This window comes from Eubalaena glacialis, chromosome 10, assembly GCF_028564815.1.
Source record: "Eubalaena glacialis isolate mEubGla1 chromosome 10, mEubGla1.1.hap2.+ XY, whole genome shotgun sequence".
NCBI classification, from domain to species: Eukaryota; Metazoa; Chordata; class Mammalia; order Artiodactyla; family Balaenidae; genus Eubalaena; species Eubalaena glacialis.
The window spans coordinates 64,102,764-64,120,977 of record NC_083725.1 but is presented as its reverse complement, the minus strand read 5'-3'; the positions used below and the strand labels follow the sequence as shown (position 1 = coordinate 64,120,977).

Genomic DNA, 18,214 nt, shown 5'->3' with positions numbered 1-18,214 from the left:
TTCAAGTTCGAAGGTCCACTGTCAGGGTTCAAAGACAGGATGGGGGCTCAGGTGCCCTGGACCAAGGTGGCGATGTGATAATTCATGAAATGTCAGGTATTCATGGTGTCATGAGCTCTGACATACTTCCTAAGTGTGAAGAATAACAGCCAAATGCCAGAGTAGACACTTGAAGAGCTTGTTAGATCTAGCTGGGGAAAAAAATGACACGGTATTTTCTCCAACTAAAACGCATCTTTTAGCACTAACTCTAGCGCTGAGGTAAGAAATTATTGAAAGTGGTGGATGCAGGTAGAAAGCGGGGTAAATCCTTTGGGCTTAAGCCGCTTCTCTCCTTTTCCAACCACGTGAGGCCGCAGGGCGGGAGATGCCCAAGGAGCCTCGCTTGTCACATGCTAACTTCTGACTTAGCCATTTAGTTCCTGTTTGTAGAGCCCCCTCTGCCTTTTCACAGCCCACTTCACACCCACGATGGCTCCTCTCTCCTCCCTCTGCCATCCATACAGCGGCTGGAACAGTCAACAAGTGTTTACAATTGTTTGTAATTTGTTTACACCACACTTTGAATTTGGTTTGTTCCATATGATTATTTCCTTCTTGGGGACACATTCAGGAGAGCAATTTGTTTTGTAGTTAAGGTCCTACAATGTGGAGAGCAGCATGCTCATTTAGGAACCAGGTTGATGAGCGGTAGTGGAAAGAAAAGTCCTCTTTGGTGTCTTGAATATAAAGGGTTTGGCTATTTCTTTGAAGGAAAGTTTCTTCCAGAACAGAGAGCCTGGTCTGAGAGCCTTCTCACAGAGCCGACTGGGAGAAACTGGTCTGAGGAAAATCAGGCCTGCTGGAGTCTTTTCACACTTGACCTTGGCAACTGGGGAGCCAGCTTGGCAAGTGGGGAGTCGGCTTTGACAGCTGCCATATATTCAGGCATACCCCATTTTATTGCGCTTCCCAGATATTTCATTTTTAAAAAATTATGGCAGGTTTGTGGCAACCCTGCGTTGTCAGATAATGGTTAGCATTTTTTAGCCATAAAGTATTTTTTATTTAAGGTATGTATATAATTTTTTTTAGACATAATACTATTGCACACATAATAGACTACAGTATAGTGTAAACATAACTTCTATATGCCCTGGAAAACCAAAAAAAAATTGTGTGACTTGCTTTATTGCAATACTCTCTTATTTCGGTGGTCTGGAACCAAACCCGCAGCATCTCTGAGGTCTGCCTGTAGTTGTGAACAGCAGTGCATGGGTGTGGGGTCAGAGAGTCCTGGGGTTGAATCCCATCTCTGCCACTTTCCAGCTGTGTGATCTCACAGCACCTTCAAATGATGATGAGACCTCTGTCTATCTCAAAGGTCGTTGCAAATGTTAAACAAAAAGTGAAAACACTTTGTGATTCACAAAATGCTGCACAATTGATAATAACAACACTCTATGCTTATATAGCACTACCTAGGCGCCAGGCACTATCCTAGGTGCTGTAACTCTCTGAGCTCATTTAATTCATAACCATGCAATGAGGCAGTCAGTAGAATTATCCCCATTTTATAGGTGAGGACACTGAGGCACGGAGAGATTTAGAAACTTGCCTTGTGTAACACAAGGTAACACAGTTAATGAGTAGAAGAGCTGGGGTTCAAACCCAGGCAGTCTGGCTCCAGAGTCTGTGCTGATAAGTGTAAGTTGTGGGTTTTTTGGAGGGGATTTTGGCACCTTTTAAACCACAAAAGCATTGGTTGTCATTCACTCAAATTTTTGCATTCCTGTTTCCATGAGGCCATGTGGTCAGGGGTATGACCTTTGGATTCTAATTGCCCTGTGTTACGTATCAGCTTTGTGATCTCCTGGCTGGCAAGTGACTTAAGCTTTTGGGACCTTAGTCAGCTTGGGGAACCCAGACCAGGTGTCCTAAATGGCAGAAATGTATTTTCTCACTGTTCTGGAGGGTGCCAGCATGGTCAGGTTCTGGTGAGGACTCTCTTCCTGGCTTGCAGACCGCTGCCTTCTTGCTGTGTGCTCATATGGATTTTCCTCAGTGTGTGTGCCTGGAGAGAGCAATCTCTCTCTTCCTCTTCCTAAGGCACACTAATTCCATCAGAAGGGGCCCCCCATCCTCATAACCTTACCTAATAAGCTTAAATATCTCCCAAAGGCCCCATTTCCAAATAGCATCACATTAGGGGTGAGAGCTTCAACATAAGAATTTAGGGAGGGACACAATTCCATCCATTCATCATCCATAAAATGGGTGGGAAAAACCCTCTATCTAATGGGCTGATGTCCTCAACTGAATCAGGGAAAGTACCTGCCACCTTTGACCACTCCCTGCTTAAACCTTTTTTTGGGGTTTCTTATGACCTTCACGGGAAAGGCTGAAGCCAGCAATTCAGAAGCATCATCTACCATGCTGGAACCCAGCTTTCCTCTCTGGCCTCAACTCTTAATTCCCATAGGCTCAGCCATGACAAACTTCTTGCTAATTCCTGAACAGTCCATACAGCCGGGAGTCAGACCTGAGGCTCCTTTAATTGAGGCTCCTTTTCTTCACCACTGCTGCTCCCCGTCATCAGAAGAAGTTGGGCCTGTAGCTTTGGGAAGAGTCTGGGGGAGGGTCTGGGCTCCTCTGAGACCTCTTCCCTAAAGAGGTCTTTTTTTGGGTTTGCACTGAGCCTGGTTCCGGGGATCCTGTGGGTAATGACTGTCACTCTCTTCCCACTATGCTTCATGTATCAAACCCATATGAACCCCCAGGAGCCCTTCCTCACACTTTGCTTCACATGTTTCCCTCCAGTCCAAAGTTAAAGGAAAGAAAGTCATTTCTATATTGTGGTCAGTCTGCCTGGGTTGATTAGTGTGAAATTAAATTTGTGGCAAGGATCCATGGGCTGGGGGAAGCCAAATTCATCTCGACACGCTGGCTGCATGTGGCGCTCGTGCGTGTTTGCCCTGGGTTCCTCTCCAGTTGCCTTTGTGCTGATGGAGAGATTCAGCTGGTTACGTGAACCCAGATTAAGGCCCCTGTATCCTCCTGTCAGCTCATCCTGTTTGGGGTGCTTTTTCTGCTGCCCGTAGCTACTCAAGGGCTTATCAGTTACCCCAACAGCCATTGACATAGGAGGAAGCTGGGGGAGGGAAGGGGAGAGATGGCCAGGTCCTACAACCCAGGGATTCCAGCTCTGTCATTATATAAGCCGTGTGACCTTGGGCAAGTCCATCTGATCCTGGAGCCCAGCTTCTTTTAACTGAATCATGAGGCCCTGCCCAGAAATGCACTCATTCTCCATAAGGGGGCCCTAGAAATACTACGCCAATAGTTTTTAGACAAGACTATGACAGCATGAATCATGGAATCTTCAAGCTGAGGGGTCCTTGAAGGGAAGGAGGTAACATTCATCAGGTCCTGCTATGTGCCAAGTACCATCTTCTAGACTTATTATTTTTTTTAACTGAATTGCATAGTAAGAAATACATTGTAACTGGCGACCCAGTACAGGTGCTGTGTGTAAAGTATAGCTAAAATAAAAATTCACAAAATAACACTGACTTCACTATGTTTGATGTACTCTATTCTATTCTGCTCCTCTCCCATCCATTTATTATCATTATTTTAAATGATGGTGCTGAAACACAGCACTGATTTCAGGATCAGTTACGGTCCACAGTTGGGAAAAGGAAGCCCTGTATCTTTCATGTGCACACTTGCCTTTTGTGCTCCTTACAACTTTAGGAGGTAGGCATGTATTCATTCCCATGTTGCAGATGAAGAAACCGAGGCTCAGTGAGATTCAGTCATTCGCACAACATCACCCAATTCCTGAGTGGCTGAGCTGGGATTCTGAGTGTGACTCCAAGCCCATGCTGTTCCCAGTTATCTTGCTGCCTGAGAGTCCAGTGATCCCATTTGGCTCATGGGGAAACTGACGTCCAGAGAGGAGAAGTAACTTGCTCAAGATCACACTGGGTCCAGTGATAGAGCCTAACACTGAAACCAGATTCATCCCTGGATTCCACACACCCCAGCACTGGAACTAGGCTCCTGTGGGCAGGAAGCTCCTTCCTCACCATCGGTTACTCTCTTTCTTCCCTGAAGTCATCCTGGATTATATGAAGTTGAAACCGGCCAAGAGCCACTCTCCCTGGACAAAGCTGAGCTTACAATAGGAAATAATGCCTTGCAAATGTCTTTTGGTAGGAAGTTTGTCATTGTGCACATCATTGCTTCCACTGGAACTGAAAGTCATGTTGGCTCAAATTAAAAGCAAAACTCTAGATCACTGTACCTCTCAGCACACACAGCGGGTCCTAACCTAGTTTCACAAATGCAATCTATCTTAATTTAGCGTAGCTTTCCGGGTCTGTTTTTCCCTTCTCCCAGTTCAGAAGGAGGGTGTGCTTGTATTAGCACGTACTGCCCACCAGGGAGTGCTGCAGTGCGCACCAGTGGGGAGTGGATTTGGGATGTATTTAAAGTCTTCTTACAAGGAACTCACAAGAACAGCAATATTAGTGGCTGTCAGATACCAGCTCCCAGATCACAGCAATTCCAGCAGAGGTGGTGCTATGGAGAGGAGGCCCCAGGTCAGACTTCACCACGGCAGTTTGAGGCAGTGGAGCAGAAGGAAGGGCTGGAATTATGGACACAGAGAAGCCAAGATGATAACAAAAGAGATGGGACCAAGAGTCTCCTGGGGGCAGCATGACAAGGCTGGGAGCGGGAGTCGGGCAACAAGGTCAGAGATCCAGATGATCGGCAGCTGGATGGAGGGAGTATGGCGTGAGGAACGGACAAGGGGTGTGGTTCATGACCAAGGCCATGAGCTTTGAGAGAGAGAGAGTGGGGAGTGGCATGGGACAGGCCAATGCTAAAGGACTCTGCAGCTGGGCTGAAGGAGCTGTGAGGCCAGGAGAAGGATCAGGTGTGAGCCCCCTCCCCTTAGAGTACCTGGGACCCCATTTTGGTCACAGAACCTAAGAATACTGTTGTCTTCCTCACGAGGCCCTGGGGTGGAGCAGGGAAGGGCAGCTGGTTGCCCTCACCAGGTACAGATCCCATCCTCACCATCTCCATGCACTGGCCCTGGCCTGAGCGCCCACCCCCTTTCCTGAATTACTGCAGTAGCCTCCTACTCAGACACAGCCCGCTGGAGTTCAACACTGCTGCTTCCAGAATGACCCTGTCCAAGTATTAGTCAGACCCTGTCAGTCCCCAGCCCAGAGCCTCCTGTGATTCTCCCTGCAATGCCCTGCATGTGGGCCCTACCCCACGTCCCCCCTCTGATCTCCTCCCCACTGCAGCCACACTGGCCTCCCTGATGTTTTGGAACAATCCAGACACCCTCCTGCCCCAAGGCCCTTGAACCCGCCCTTCCCTCTGCCGGGATGGCTCTTCCTTCCTCAGCTCTCTCGCCTACCTCACATGCCATCTTCTCAGTGAAGCCTCCTCTGGCTGCACCCCCGGTCCCACCCTGGCATTCCCTATCCCCTCTCCTGTAACACTTATCATCTTGAAACATTCTATATAATGTAGTTTTTAAACTTGTTGATCAGTCTCCCCACTGATGAGTGGGCAGTTTTGTCTGTCTGGATCAGGCTGGAACCCCAATACCTAAAACAGTAGGTGCTCAACAAACAGCTGTTAAATGACAGAGGATCTGCCTAACTCTCCAACTTTCCCTCCCAGCACACTCTGCCCCCATATTCCCACTCACACCCGATGTTCCAGCCTCATGGGACACACCTGACATTTGTCCTCCTCCATGCCTTCATCCACAGAGAATGCCCTTTCTTCCCCCCTCCTTAACCTGGTAGAATCCCTCCCGTCCCTTAAAGCCCAGGGACCAGCACTTTTTCCATAAAACCGTCTCACAAACCTACTGGTTGGACTTTTTCTCTTAAACCTCTACAATGTCTTTTCTCCAGCATGTCACAATTAGTGACCTGGTATAATCTCTAGGGTCCTGAGTAGCTCTAACAGGTTACGGATTCAATTTCTTTTCCGGCAGTTTCTAACAGTGACAAAGAAGTTTACGTTCTGGATACAGCAAGAACCATCTCTCAGGTTGTGTATATTTTATTAGCATTGAGCTAATGAAAACATGTTTCTAGAAAACAGAACAAACTGCAGAGTGCAGTGGTCAAGAAAGATAACAGGCAGTGGAGTGAGGCAGATCTGGATTCAAACCCTGGCTCTGCCATTTACTAGCTGTGCCACTGTTAGCAAGTCACCTAACCTCTCTAAATCGTAGTTTTCTTGACTAAGAAAACTAGGAAATGTGGAAAGGTTAAGAATCAATGGGTTTGTTATCTCTAAGGTTCCTTCTAGCTCCCAGATTCTCAGATGCTCTGACCGTACTAGGCCCTCCTCAATCCTTTTTGGAACTTGGGGGCTTACAGTCCTCATTATGTGGATAACTCTGTCCAGTAAGAGACTCTAATTCCCTGAAAACATCGGGTACTTCTGCAGTATGGGAGGGAGTGTGAGCCTGTTTATGGGGCAGAAGGGTATTCAAATATAGGGGTATAATCCCTACCCCAGCTGAACGAACCCAGCTTCCTGTCCTAGAGAAGGGAGCCTTGTGTCCAATGGCTGAGTAGCTACAGTACTCTGGCCGCTTAGGGAATTAATGAGAGCTTTTCTTACAGATTTTTAAAACTAAATCCCGTGAGCATGGGGCCAGGGAGGGTAGAGAATAAATGGAGTTAAATTGGTAATGAGTTTCTTTCTCACTGTGCTTGAAGATGCTCACCTAATCTACAGACTCTCAATAAACAATTTGGCTGCCTAATTAGGTTAACCAGTAATTTCCCTTTTGATACCCAGGCTGCTTGATAATTTGGGTGTAACTGTGATTCTGTTTCATTGTTTCTTTTCTAAGTGAATTTCTCTATTTGCCTCTGGGATTAGAGCTCTGAGTAAATTCTCACTGTTCCCCAGACCCACCACACCTCTTTATGCCTCCAAACCTTGGCTCCAGCAACCTGCCTCTATTGGGAATGCCTCTCTCAGATCCCTCACGCTCAGTGCAATCCTGCTCGGCTGGCCTTCAAACTCTGGTGCACAATGTGAGTGGAACGAAGGAATGAGCCTTTGTACCTTCAAGGCAAAACGAATGGCTCCTTCTGTCATCCCACACTCACAGCTCTTTAAACAATATTAACAGCTAAAACCCTTTTAACCATTTTTAAGTGCACGAACGATTCAACGGCATTAAGTACATTCACATTGTTGTGCAATCATCACCCCCATCTCCAGAACTTTTCCATCATCCCAAACTGATACTTCGTACCCGTTAAACACAAACTCCCCATTTCCCTTCTCCCAGCCCTGGGTAACCACTGGCACACTGTTTTAGAAATGAGGAAACTGTGGCATAGAGAGGTGAGGTGACTTGCTCAAGGTTTCAGAACTGCGACATGGTCCAGGATTTGAGACCAAGTCTCCTCACTGGATCTGGAACCACCTCTTTCCACCCTGCCACACTGCCTGCTAAACCTCCACCACAGATAGGGCTGCAAGGTTGTCATAGCTCCACCTCCCCTGCTATTCATCTAGATTCTTGATTCTAGAATGACGCCTGGTCCACTGAAGGAGCTCAGCATAGCTACAGAACAAATCACAGAACGAATCTACAAAACAGACACTGTGTCCACCTGACCCTGTGGTTGGAAATGGAGTTCACATTGCAACCTCTGCTTTCTAAAGAACATTTATAGGATGCCAAGTGTGTGCCTGGCATGATGCCAGCTCCTCCTTGCTGTGGCTCCACTCAGCAGGAGAGGCCTGAGGGTCGGCTCCGCCTGACGCCCCAGAGGGGGAAGATTTGTGTTTACATTACCCAGTCAATTCTGTATTTATTTTGGATATTAAGCAGTGACATAAAAGCTGCTGACATTAACCTTCGGGGGCAGAAATTGGCTTTAATGGACCCCATAAAAAGTTATTATTGATGGCAGCTGCATGCAGCTTCACCATGACCTCAGCAAAAGCCTCCACCACTATCAATACTGTTGACAATTACTATTGACTAATGCAAGGCCGGGTGTGGAGGCAGAGTCGATGTTCCTGTGGCTGGAAGTTGCTGGGGGTCATGCTTTGGTGTCCTCAACTGCTGATTCCAAAAGAGGTGGGCAGAGGGCTCAAACTATAGCATCAGAAAGACCTGAGCTCAGATCCAAGCTTTGCCGACCTGCTGAATGACTGGCTGTACAATCTCTGGCAAGTCAGCTGACCTTTTGGGAGCCTCAGTTTTCCCATCTGGGAAATGGGAGTGCCACGGTGCTGTCATGAGGGTTGAAGGCAATGGCCCTTGTGCAGCAGCTTGACACGATAGGTCCTCAGCATGGCCTCCCCCTGCTCCTGAAAGTGGCCGTAATGCGATGTGTTGGCTGATTATGTCCAGTGGAGTTAAGCCCTGCTCTGATGGTAAGATCAGAGTTCTCATCACAGATAAAAGACAGAACTGGGCTCAGGGGGGATGAATGCGAGAGAAAGAGACGAGGGCAGGGGAGAAAGATGTGAGAGCGGAAGGGGCAGGAAGAAGAGGGGGGAAGCCGGGAAAGAACGGAGACTTCTGCATAGAGCCTGGCTGCAGCTCAGCTAGGTACACGGCCGCCGCACACCCTTCACCTCTGAGCCCCAGTCGTCAGCTGTAAGTTCTGGTTGACAACAAAGCTGTCAACCTCCTCAGTGGATAAAGGGGAGCATTCTTATGGCTCCTTCACTGCCAGGATGAGTTACTGTCATTATTTAGACTCCAGTATAGCAAAGCCACTAATATAATTTTCCAGCCTGAAGCAAGTGGACAGGTGCAGGATGTCTGAGTTTGGAAGTCCAGGCCTGGAAGGGATGAGGCGGCCAGGGAGGAGCTCTTTGTTAGATCCACCTGCCCACCTCCTTTGCCTGCCCATCTTCCGTGAGCACAGTGAGACTTAGAGTGAGTGCTATGGCCCAGTGCCGAAATGCATGATCAGAAGGAGAGGGTGGTATGGCCAGGGAAGCAGGCAACCATCTCCCTGTCCCTGTTATCAGAGCCTGAAGCTCTTCAGGCTCGCCGTCGTTATCATCCAACAGAGGCTTAATTCAGCTGGAATTCAGCTCTCAGGGAATATACAATAAAGTGGGTGGTGTGTGCCTCACTCTGTCATGACTTTATGGAAAAATGATCATTTGTCACCATGGCAAGAAGCCTTCAAACGAACAAACAACCCAAGTACTTTGCTGCAGAGGAAATTCACTATGATTAGGGCCACAAGGGTAAAGGTTTTAGAATCATACAGGCCTGAGTTCAAATCTCGTCTTGCTATGTGACCTACACAGGTTTCTTAACCTCTCTGGGCTACAGATTCCTTATCCTGTACAGTGAGGGTAATAAAACCTATCTCAAGGTGTTGTAGAGGGAGTAAATGAGATCATACAGCTAAGCACTTAGCACTGGGCATGGGGGTCTAATAATCAGTAGCAGGTATTAACTAGTATTGTTGTTATTACTATCATGTTCCTCTTGTGCACCTTCACCTTAATGTAAGGACTTCGAATCACAGAATCCTAGATCTAGAAGGGCCTACAGGTGATTCAGCTCACTTATTCCCCAAAAGTGTTCACTGGAACACTGGTCCCATCGCATGCTCTGAGAATAAAGGGTTTTTAATTCTCAGATCAATTTGGGGGATGCTGCATATAACCCTCCTTGCTAATATCTCCGTTAGCATGCATATTAACGTATTAAAGGCTCTGAGAAGTCCTGCAGTAAGGAAACTGGTTTAAGTTCCTTTAACTCAGTGTTTCCTACATTATTTGACCACAGAGCACTCCCCTCCACCCCTCTTCAATCTGAGAACTATTAACATTCTCAGAATACAAGGAATGCTGATTTCATAAAAACTACTTATTTTACAGATGAGGAAACTGAGGTCTAGAGAAAGGATCTAACTTATCCAATGCTACACCCCAGGTCAGTGATGGCACTGAGGCTTCCTGCCTCCCAGTTAGATACCATTTTCTCTGCACAGGCCTCGCACATCAAATTCAGTGTGTAGTGCAGAAGAGAGAAGGCGGCCGCTGGCTGGGCTTGGGCCTAGGTGGGAAGGTGGATGAGGGAGTGTGGATGGCTCCCCACTGCACAGAGGGGAACCCCTTCAGCTGCTGAGGTCATTGACCCCCTCCCAGGGCTGGTGGAGTGTCAGGGGAGGGTGACACTGCCAAGCTGGTATTTGGGACCTGCTGCTCCTCCACCCCTCAAACAGGTGCGTCCCTAGGAAAAACTCCGAGTTCTCTAGCAGCAGTGGTGGAACAAATAGTTGCAATTCTGCTGCACCTGACTTTTTTAGGAGATGGATTTCTCCACCTGACCCTGACCTTACCTTACCTAGTCTCCTGCCTGATCCCAAATCTGGGATTATGTCGTGCAAAACCCACTGGAGCATCCTTTCCAGAGACTAACCCACCTAAGCCTTCACCTCTGACCTGGTGTCTCCACACACGCCCCCCACCACCCCCAAACCACTTCTCCAATTCCCCCCACATCCTGGGGAGGAATCAAAGGATCCTGCATTTAGAGCTGGAAACCAGTAGGGGGCACTGGTACCTGGCTTGGTTCTTCCAGTCCTTGTTCAGATTGCCATCCCCATGTCCCCCTTCCCACCTCTGGTGTGGCAGGGCCAGCAGAGCCCCTCACTGGACCTCTGGGAAACAAAGCCCTCCCCCGGGCAGAGGGGCTGTCCTGGTCTCTGCCACCCTCCCTAAGTCTTTGCTGCCAGACTCCAGCAGGACCCTCCTTCCTCCATGTGGACCTCATCCACAAGCTGCCCAGAGACTGTGGGCACAAGGTGCCACAGAAAGGGAAATTCCCTCAGCGGGTGGCCCACTGCAGGGCTGCATCTATCTCAGGGCCCCTCAGAGATCTGCCAACAAGGTCCAAGAGTGAAGGGGAATATCCTGAAACGCGGCTCCCTTTCCTTCCCCACAAAAAAGGAGATGTGTGAATAACTTGTCCTCTTTTTCTCCCACAGCATCTCTCCGGCCTTGGAAGAGAGCTACAGAGATGAGAGTGGAATGGAGTCCAGAGACAGCCCTTCCTCCAATCTGCAGATGAGATCATGGGAAAGCTGGGGTAAAAACACGAGTTTTAAGTTTCTCCAGCGTGACAGTTTTTGTGTGAAAGCTATCCTCTGATCAGCGTAAGACCCTGGGGTGGGGCAGCACGCGTGGCGGGCGCCCAGGGTGGTTGGGCACCTGGAGGCTGGAGGCTGCGTGAGCAGAGTTCTGCAGGACCAGGCACGGCGACCCCCGGAGAGGATAAGCTGCAGGCGATGGGCTTCCACTCCCCTCTGGCCCGTCTGCTCCCACCCGCACAGGCACCTTGTAAGCAGTAACCCTGCCCCTTTGGCACCCCTCTCATCTGCAATGAAAGTGCGGCAACCCGTCTCTGGCCTGGCACCCACGGGCGGGGGTTTCACGCGACCCTGCGAGAGGCTCTGCCTTTTGACGACGGAGAGCAAAGCCATTTTCCACCGACTTCACCGGAGCCCCAAGGGATGGAGCAGAAGATCAATACTGTGGTTAAAACCCCGGCCCCGTAACCCAGGCGCCCGGCACAGGCCAAGCGGGCCACTCACCAGTCTCCACGTTCTCGTGCTCCGTGTCGGTGAGCGTGAGGTTGGAGTTGGCCCGGCTGGACAGGCAGGAGCTGCGCCCCGACCGCGTGCTGCGGGCCCACAGCTGCACGGGGTGCTCGGGGGACAGCACAGGGTCGGCCTCCAGGTCGGCCTCGGAGCTGGCCCCCATGGAGTAGCCACAGTGGGGGAGGCCGATGTCTGTCCGGTACAGGGTCCCGTGCGGGGGCGTCACCTCCCCCAAGCCCAGCTCACGCAGGGTGAAGTTGGTGCCTAGGAGGGAAGGCAGGGGAGCGGGATCAGGGTGTGAGGGGGGCATCTCCCCACCAGAAGCCCGGCCCCTACCCTAGGACTCACTCTTGTCCTTTGAGCTCACTGTGATGTTCGATGCCCGGGCCTCTCCTCTGCACCCTCTCCACCAGCCCGAACCCTCCACCCCTTTATGGAGGGCCCAATACAAATGGCCCCTCGTCTGAGAAGCCTCCCCTCATCCTACACCCTGTGTGGGAGTCACTGCTTCTTCCTCCGAGCCGCCTCTGAGAGTCCTCGGCCCTGGTCATCCTGCAGAGAAGAACTGTGTAAGAGCCTGGGTCCTCTGCTCGAGATGGCTCCACGGGGGCAGGGACTGTGTCCCGTTCATTCCTAAATCCCTGGGCCTAGAAGGCAACCCGGTACCCAGTAGCGGCTCAATACATGTCTGCTAAACTGGACGGAGAGCTTCGGCTCTCCTCTTCGGGCCCAGGGAGGGCCTGCCAGCAAGGAGGGCTCCTAAGCAGGGCAGAAGCCTGGTCCATGAAATGCCAGTGGTTCCCTGGGACGAGACGTTCCTTTCCAGCCAGGTCAGGAAAGCCTGGAGCAGGAAAGCGAAGAAGATGGTGACTGGCTGGGAAAAGTGGGCCTTGCACAAGGAGGTCGGCTCTGCCTTCTGTTTTCTCACGCCAGGTGGGCTGTGACAGGAGCCAGCAGCCTCTGGGGTAACCCAGGGAGCCAAGCACACAGCCGAGGCTGGGCCGCTGACAGGTCTCTCGAGGCCCCGGGAAAGCCTGGCTGTGCCCACGACAGAGGCCAGGAAGACATGGGTTCACTCAGGGATCCGTGTTTGAGGGACAAAGGGGATACTGACTTCCATGGGAAACACAGCCTCCACATTACTCAGTGTTTACTCAGGGACAGCTTCTTCCATATTTTTAACATTCCCATGGGTGTTTTGGGGGATGAGGAAGACCGGCAGACAAAGGCGCTAAGGATCATATTCCAGTTAAACCACCAATCTAGGAAATGGACTTACACCCAGGTAGTGCCACATTTAACCCAATCCAAGCTGCCCTCGGGTACTGATGTACAGCAATGAGCAGGGCGTGGTGCTTGACCTCACAGAGCTCACAGTCAAGTGGGGGACACACAGCCCAGGCCATGATGAAGGGCTAAAGTCCAAAGTGGGGGGATCCACGGAGAGTGTCCTGGGAGCACAGAGGCAGAGGGCGGGGTATCAGGGTGGGAGCTCAGAGGAGAGGTTTGAGGATGAGAGTAAACGTGCAGAGCGGAGTAAGAAGAGAGAAGAGGCAGATGCCCATGCTTTGAAGGATCCCGCAACCAGGGTCAGGACTGAAGAGGACAAGCCTGCAAAGGAAGGAAGAAGGAACTGCCAGTGAGGCAGGAGGGGAGCCCCCAGAGATGGCCTCCTCTCCCAATCGTGTGCATCGCTCTTAACCAGGAACCCCTGTGCCTCCCAGGGTCCTAGTCAGCTCCGTGTCCAGCCTGGCACAGAGTAAGTGCTCAGCGAAAGGTAGTTAAATAATCAGACAGACACACTCAGGTAGCACGCTGGAGGATGGATAAAGGGAGAGGGAAGGTGGGAGGAGAGAACTCTGCTACCCTCACAGGATTTTTGAGGCTCCAGGGAGGTAATGGGAGAGAGAGAACTTTGTAAGCTGCAGTGCCCATGCCTGCCTATGAGCTGAGAATGCGTCTCATTTGTTATTTATGAAGATAAGAGGGGCTCCCTTTGGAGCCTCACGTGCTAGGATGGCATCCAGGCCAACCTGGGCCTGGCAGGGCTCACCAAGCTGGAGGAAAGCTTTGACACCTCCCCTCACTGAGACCCAGAGATGACAATCAGTAGCAGGCAGCATTTCTGAAGCACCTGCTCTGTGCAAGTGTCGAGTGCTCTATTTCCAGTCCTCATCAATCCTCCCCACCACCTTACAATTAGGAGGCATGGCTGTGATCCCATTGCCCAGGTGAAGACACTGAGGGTAGTAAAAATGGCAGAGCCAGAATTCAAATCAGGTCTGTCTGATGTCAGAGTTTGAGCTGTTGACCACAAATGGGAAAGAGCTGAAGACCCCTCGTCTTTAAAGCAGGAGAGGCAGCCTTGTTAACAGGTCAGCTTTCCTGTGGATCCAGGCCTGTGGGAGAGGCACGGCATCATCGCACTTACCTCGCAACGCGTCATCTCTTTAGTCCTCAGGACAATTCAGTGCAGTAGCGAGTACTCATGGCCATGTAACAGGGGAGGCTTAGAGGAGAGCCGGTGGTGGTCAGAACTCAAGCCCAGGCAGTCTGACCCGGAGCCAGCTCCTAACCACCTCATTACGCCCACAAGGGGGGTGAGCATGAAAACGAATGAACTAAGAACGAACTACAGGGCAGGCTCTGACCAGACCTAAGTGCCAAAATAGCGGAGTGTTGGTGCTGACGGGCGCCCTCCACGCCGCTGGGCTTCCGTCCCTGCTCAAGCGTGCCCACGCCCGGGGGGAAGGGGAGGGAGTGCGCAGGCGCGCCCCAAGCCCCGCCCCGGCCGCCCTCACCTGCCCGGCAGAACTCCTCGGCCTCCTGCGGCACCATGTCCTTGACGCGGCTGCCGTAGGCGAGGCGGGCGTCCTGGTCGTAGGCCTTGAGGGTCTCGCTGGAGCTGTAGGATTTCTGTGGGGCCTTGCCCTCCTCGCTGTCGGCGGACGAGCTGGTGTAGCGGCGCTCGGCGTCGCGGCGCCGGGTCAGCGAGCGGTACGGCTTCCTCTCCTTCACGTCCATGGCCTCCGGCCGGCGCTCCTCCACATCCACGAACAGGGTCTTCGCCGCACTCAGGGCCGAGTGGTCTGGAGCCCGAGAAACCAAAGAAATGGCGTCAGTTCCGGCCCCAGGGGGCAAAGGCCATCCCCGGGTCCATCCCGGACCTCAATTCACTGTGGACAAGGGGCTGTGGACAAGGGGCCTCAGGCTCTGGAGGTGAGGGCGTCGCTCCATGGCCACGCAGCCATAAGTAGCACAGGGGCACTTGCACCCAAGGCTTGTGATGATGAATCCTTTCTCTTCCTGCTACACGACCGAACCTATCTCCCCTGTGGAGATGCCCTCAGCCTCTCCTTCAGTGACGCCTATCAAGGAAGCTGACAACCAAGGCCAGAGGGCACTAGTTTTCCCGATCCCGCTCTAGATGCGAATCACGTGTGTGTTCCCATCAGGCCTCCGGCTGGGACAGGGCCTCACACAGAACAGGGGCTCTTTAAGAATTTGTGAAATGAACGACTATATTCAGGCGCTTTGCATATATTATCTCATTCAATTGTCACACGTCCTGAGATATTATTACTGTCTCCAACCTCTTCTGGAAATGAGCCAAGGTATAAACAACCAATCCACAGTTATCACCACCAGATAATTAAATAATCACCTGCTTATTGTCTGTTTTCTTGCACTCATATGTAAGCACCATGAGAGCAGGGGCCTTACCTGTTCCGCTCACTCCTGATCTCTTGCACCTAAAGTGAAGCCTGGTGCCTCCAATGCATATTTAATTAAACAGCCAACCAGTCTCCATCTGACAGATGAGGAAATTGAGGTTCCAAACCTTCCTCAAGGTGACTCAGGTGGTAAGTATCAAAGTCAGGATCTGAAACCAGGTCTGTCTGGCTCTAAAGCCCGAGTTTTTCCTATTTTATTATGCTCCCTGAGTCCCCTCCCTCCCACCACACAGAAGTGTCCTTCCAGCTAGGCTGGGCCTGGACTACCATGCTGATCAGAGAACTCCCTCACCTCCAGACTCATCCATCTCATTGGAGGCACCATCGGCACCTGGGGAAGCCGCGGCACCTGGGGAAGCCGCAGCTCCTGCCGCATATGTCGGGTTTGCCAGGCTGTGTGGCTGGTAGGAAGCTCCTAATCTCCTTTTCTCCTCTTTTCCCCATCTTGACCCTTTTGCCCTAGGCCGACACATTTTTTAAAGCTGTTATGACACCGTCTTCCTCTTTCCAAATGTCTTCCTTTGGCTCTGGGGTAGCAAACGTAGCCCCCTACAAGAGCCAGGAGGTCAGCACAGGAGGAAAGCAGGATATCCTGCACAAAGGATGATGAGCGCTCTTTCTTGAAACATACAACCTTCTCAGTTCTTTCATTGTTCCACTTTCCAGAGCAACATGGGTACACAAAACCTTCTCCTGCGTCACTGTCCTATTAGAGAAACAACAGAGCAAGAGCTGTCATCAAGGAGTCTCAGTGCCCAGGGTGGGGCCTCTGACCAACAAAGAGGGCGGGCCTGTCCAACGGGGCAGTGGGTGTTCAGTGCCTACCAATGCTGGGACATAGGATTGTAGGGGGTCTTGTGAATTTTTAAGACAAGCTGGAAATTTGGACTTGGATGTAAAATGTATGATTTTTAAATGTAATCCATTATTATATGTAGGCCAAGTTAAACACACTGATGGGTCAGTTTTGTTCTGAGGGCTAGCGATTTCCGAGTTCTGCCTTTGATCGTGGACATCGAAGGTATCGGTATCCCTTTGGCCTGAGGATGCTCTCTTCCCTCCCAAGAGGGAAGAACCACCTCTTAGGTGGTTCTGAGGATGAAATGAGTTAATACATGTCCCTGGTACATATGATCCCTGATACACAATGGGTGCTCAATACATGTTCGCCATTATTATCATCAGAAAAAACCCACCTTTTATTTTTAAAAGGCATACTTTGGAAGGCTCCAGCTAGATGTCAGTTATAACTGGAGAAGGAACATTCCCTCAGACATACGTTAATAAGTCTGAGAGACACACTTTAGGCTGTTAAATTGGTGGATGACTATGTCTCTTACCAGTGTGTACCTGTTGACTGAAGACATGGGCTTCAAGGCAGAGGCTCAGCAATTGCAAATTAAGAACACAGTCCCCAAACTCATGGCTTCCCTATTACAAAGCAGAGGCGAGGAGAACATTTGCCTTGCTCTCATTTCCTTTTCAGTCTTAATATAGTAATTCAGTAAATATTTACTTTTTTTCAACAGATGGGAGATCAGTCATGGTGGACACTCAAATTGGCATTTTTGTTTTAAAGGTTTTTTTTGATGTGGACCATTTTTAAAGTCTTTATTGAATTTGTTACAATATTGCTTCTGTTTTATGTTTTGGTTTTTCGGCCACGAGGCATGTGGGATCTTAGCTCCCCGACCAGGGATCGAACCCGCACCTCCTGCATTGGAAGGCGAAGTCTTAACCACTGGACCGCCAGGGAGGTCCCTCAAATTGGCATTTAATTGAGAGAAAAAGAAGAGGTCGGGATGAAAGAAGTGACAGTGGAGAAAAGCTGCTCTTGGAGCAAAGGTCTGCAGCATAGCGATGCTGAGACCCTGGAGGGGTGGGAGCAGTGCCGGGGAAGGGTGCCAGAAGCACCCGCACACGTCCATGCCTACACAAGTCAGTCCCTGCTTACCCTGCTGCCCTCTGGGTTCCCCACGTGACCCTTCCTGACCCTCCCTCTGCTTCCTCTCACTGCCCACAGAACAACCTGCCACCCCACCTGGACTCTCACAGACGCACACTCCTACTGCCTGCTGAAACTCTTCGCCAGGTAAGCCCCGAGCACACAAATATGCCTTTGCAGAGGAGTTCATTTCCACAACCCATTACAGACCAGTCTCGCGCTAGGACTGGAGCCCAGAGATGAGCAGGACACAAGCCTTGCGGGGGCAGCTACCGTCTCTCTGGGGTGTCAGCCATAGGGGCCATCAATGATGAGTGCTTAGATAAAGCATGAACCATAGTTGTATAACTGTCTCCTTATGCTGACATGGGGGTCATTTTTGGTCTATCTACGGGGAAGGAGAGTGGGCTCTGGCCAAGAGAAGGGAAGAATCATGTCTGCATCGGGTGCTGTGGCTGGCGCTTCCCACACAGACCCACGAGAACTCTAGTTACTTTTTTTTTTTTTTTTTTGGCCACGCCTCACAGCATGTGGGATCTTAGTTCCCTGACCAGGGATTGAACCCTCGCCCCTCGCTTTGGAAGCATGGAGTCTTAACCACTGGACCGCCAGGGAAGTCCCCTAATTACTTCTCATTTTAGAGAGCTGACTCAATGAGCCAGTTGGTTGATAAGTTCACACAGCCAGTGAGCCAGTGATTCTAAAATCCACTTTTTTTTTTTCTTTTACATGGATCTGGTTCAGATGGATCTGGAAGGTTTGAACAGGTCTGTTAATGTGGGGAAGCCTGGAGACACATGGTGGTGATAGGAAAAGAGGCAGTGACAATACAATGACTGTTCATCTAATACCTACTCATGCTGGGAACTTTGTACATGTTGTTTCTAATCCCTACAACAACTATGCAG

The 18,214-nt window shown here is 50.6% G+C and overlaps 1 protein-coding gene across 3 annotated transcripts in view; it reads right to left on the bottom strand.

Moving 5' to 3' along the window:
• TENM4 (teneurin transmembrane protein 4) overlaps window positions 1-14,714 on the bottom strand; it is a 391,446-nt gene extending 376,732 nt beyond the window's left edge. For 2 of the 3 annotated variants that reach the window (XM_061204087.1, XM_061204089.1), the window contains exons 1-2: window positions 14,429-14,710; window positions 11,622-11,891 (exon numbers count right to left, since the gene is read on the bottom strand). In XM_061204087.1, coding sequence (XP_061060070.1) covers window positions 11,622-11,891; window positions 14,429-14,651 — 493 coding nt within the window. In that variant the 5' untranslated portion in view covers window positions 14,652-14,710. Of the gene's footprint in view, window positions 1-11,621; window positions 11,892-14,428 lie in introns of all 3 variants that reach the window. The other variant, XM_061204090.1, reaches the window with a different exon arrangement.
• Window positions 14,715-18,214: the final 3,500 nt, after the last annotated feature.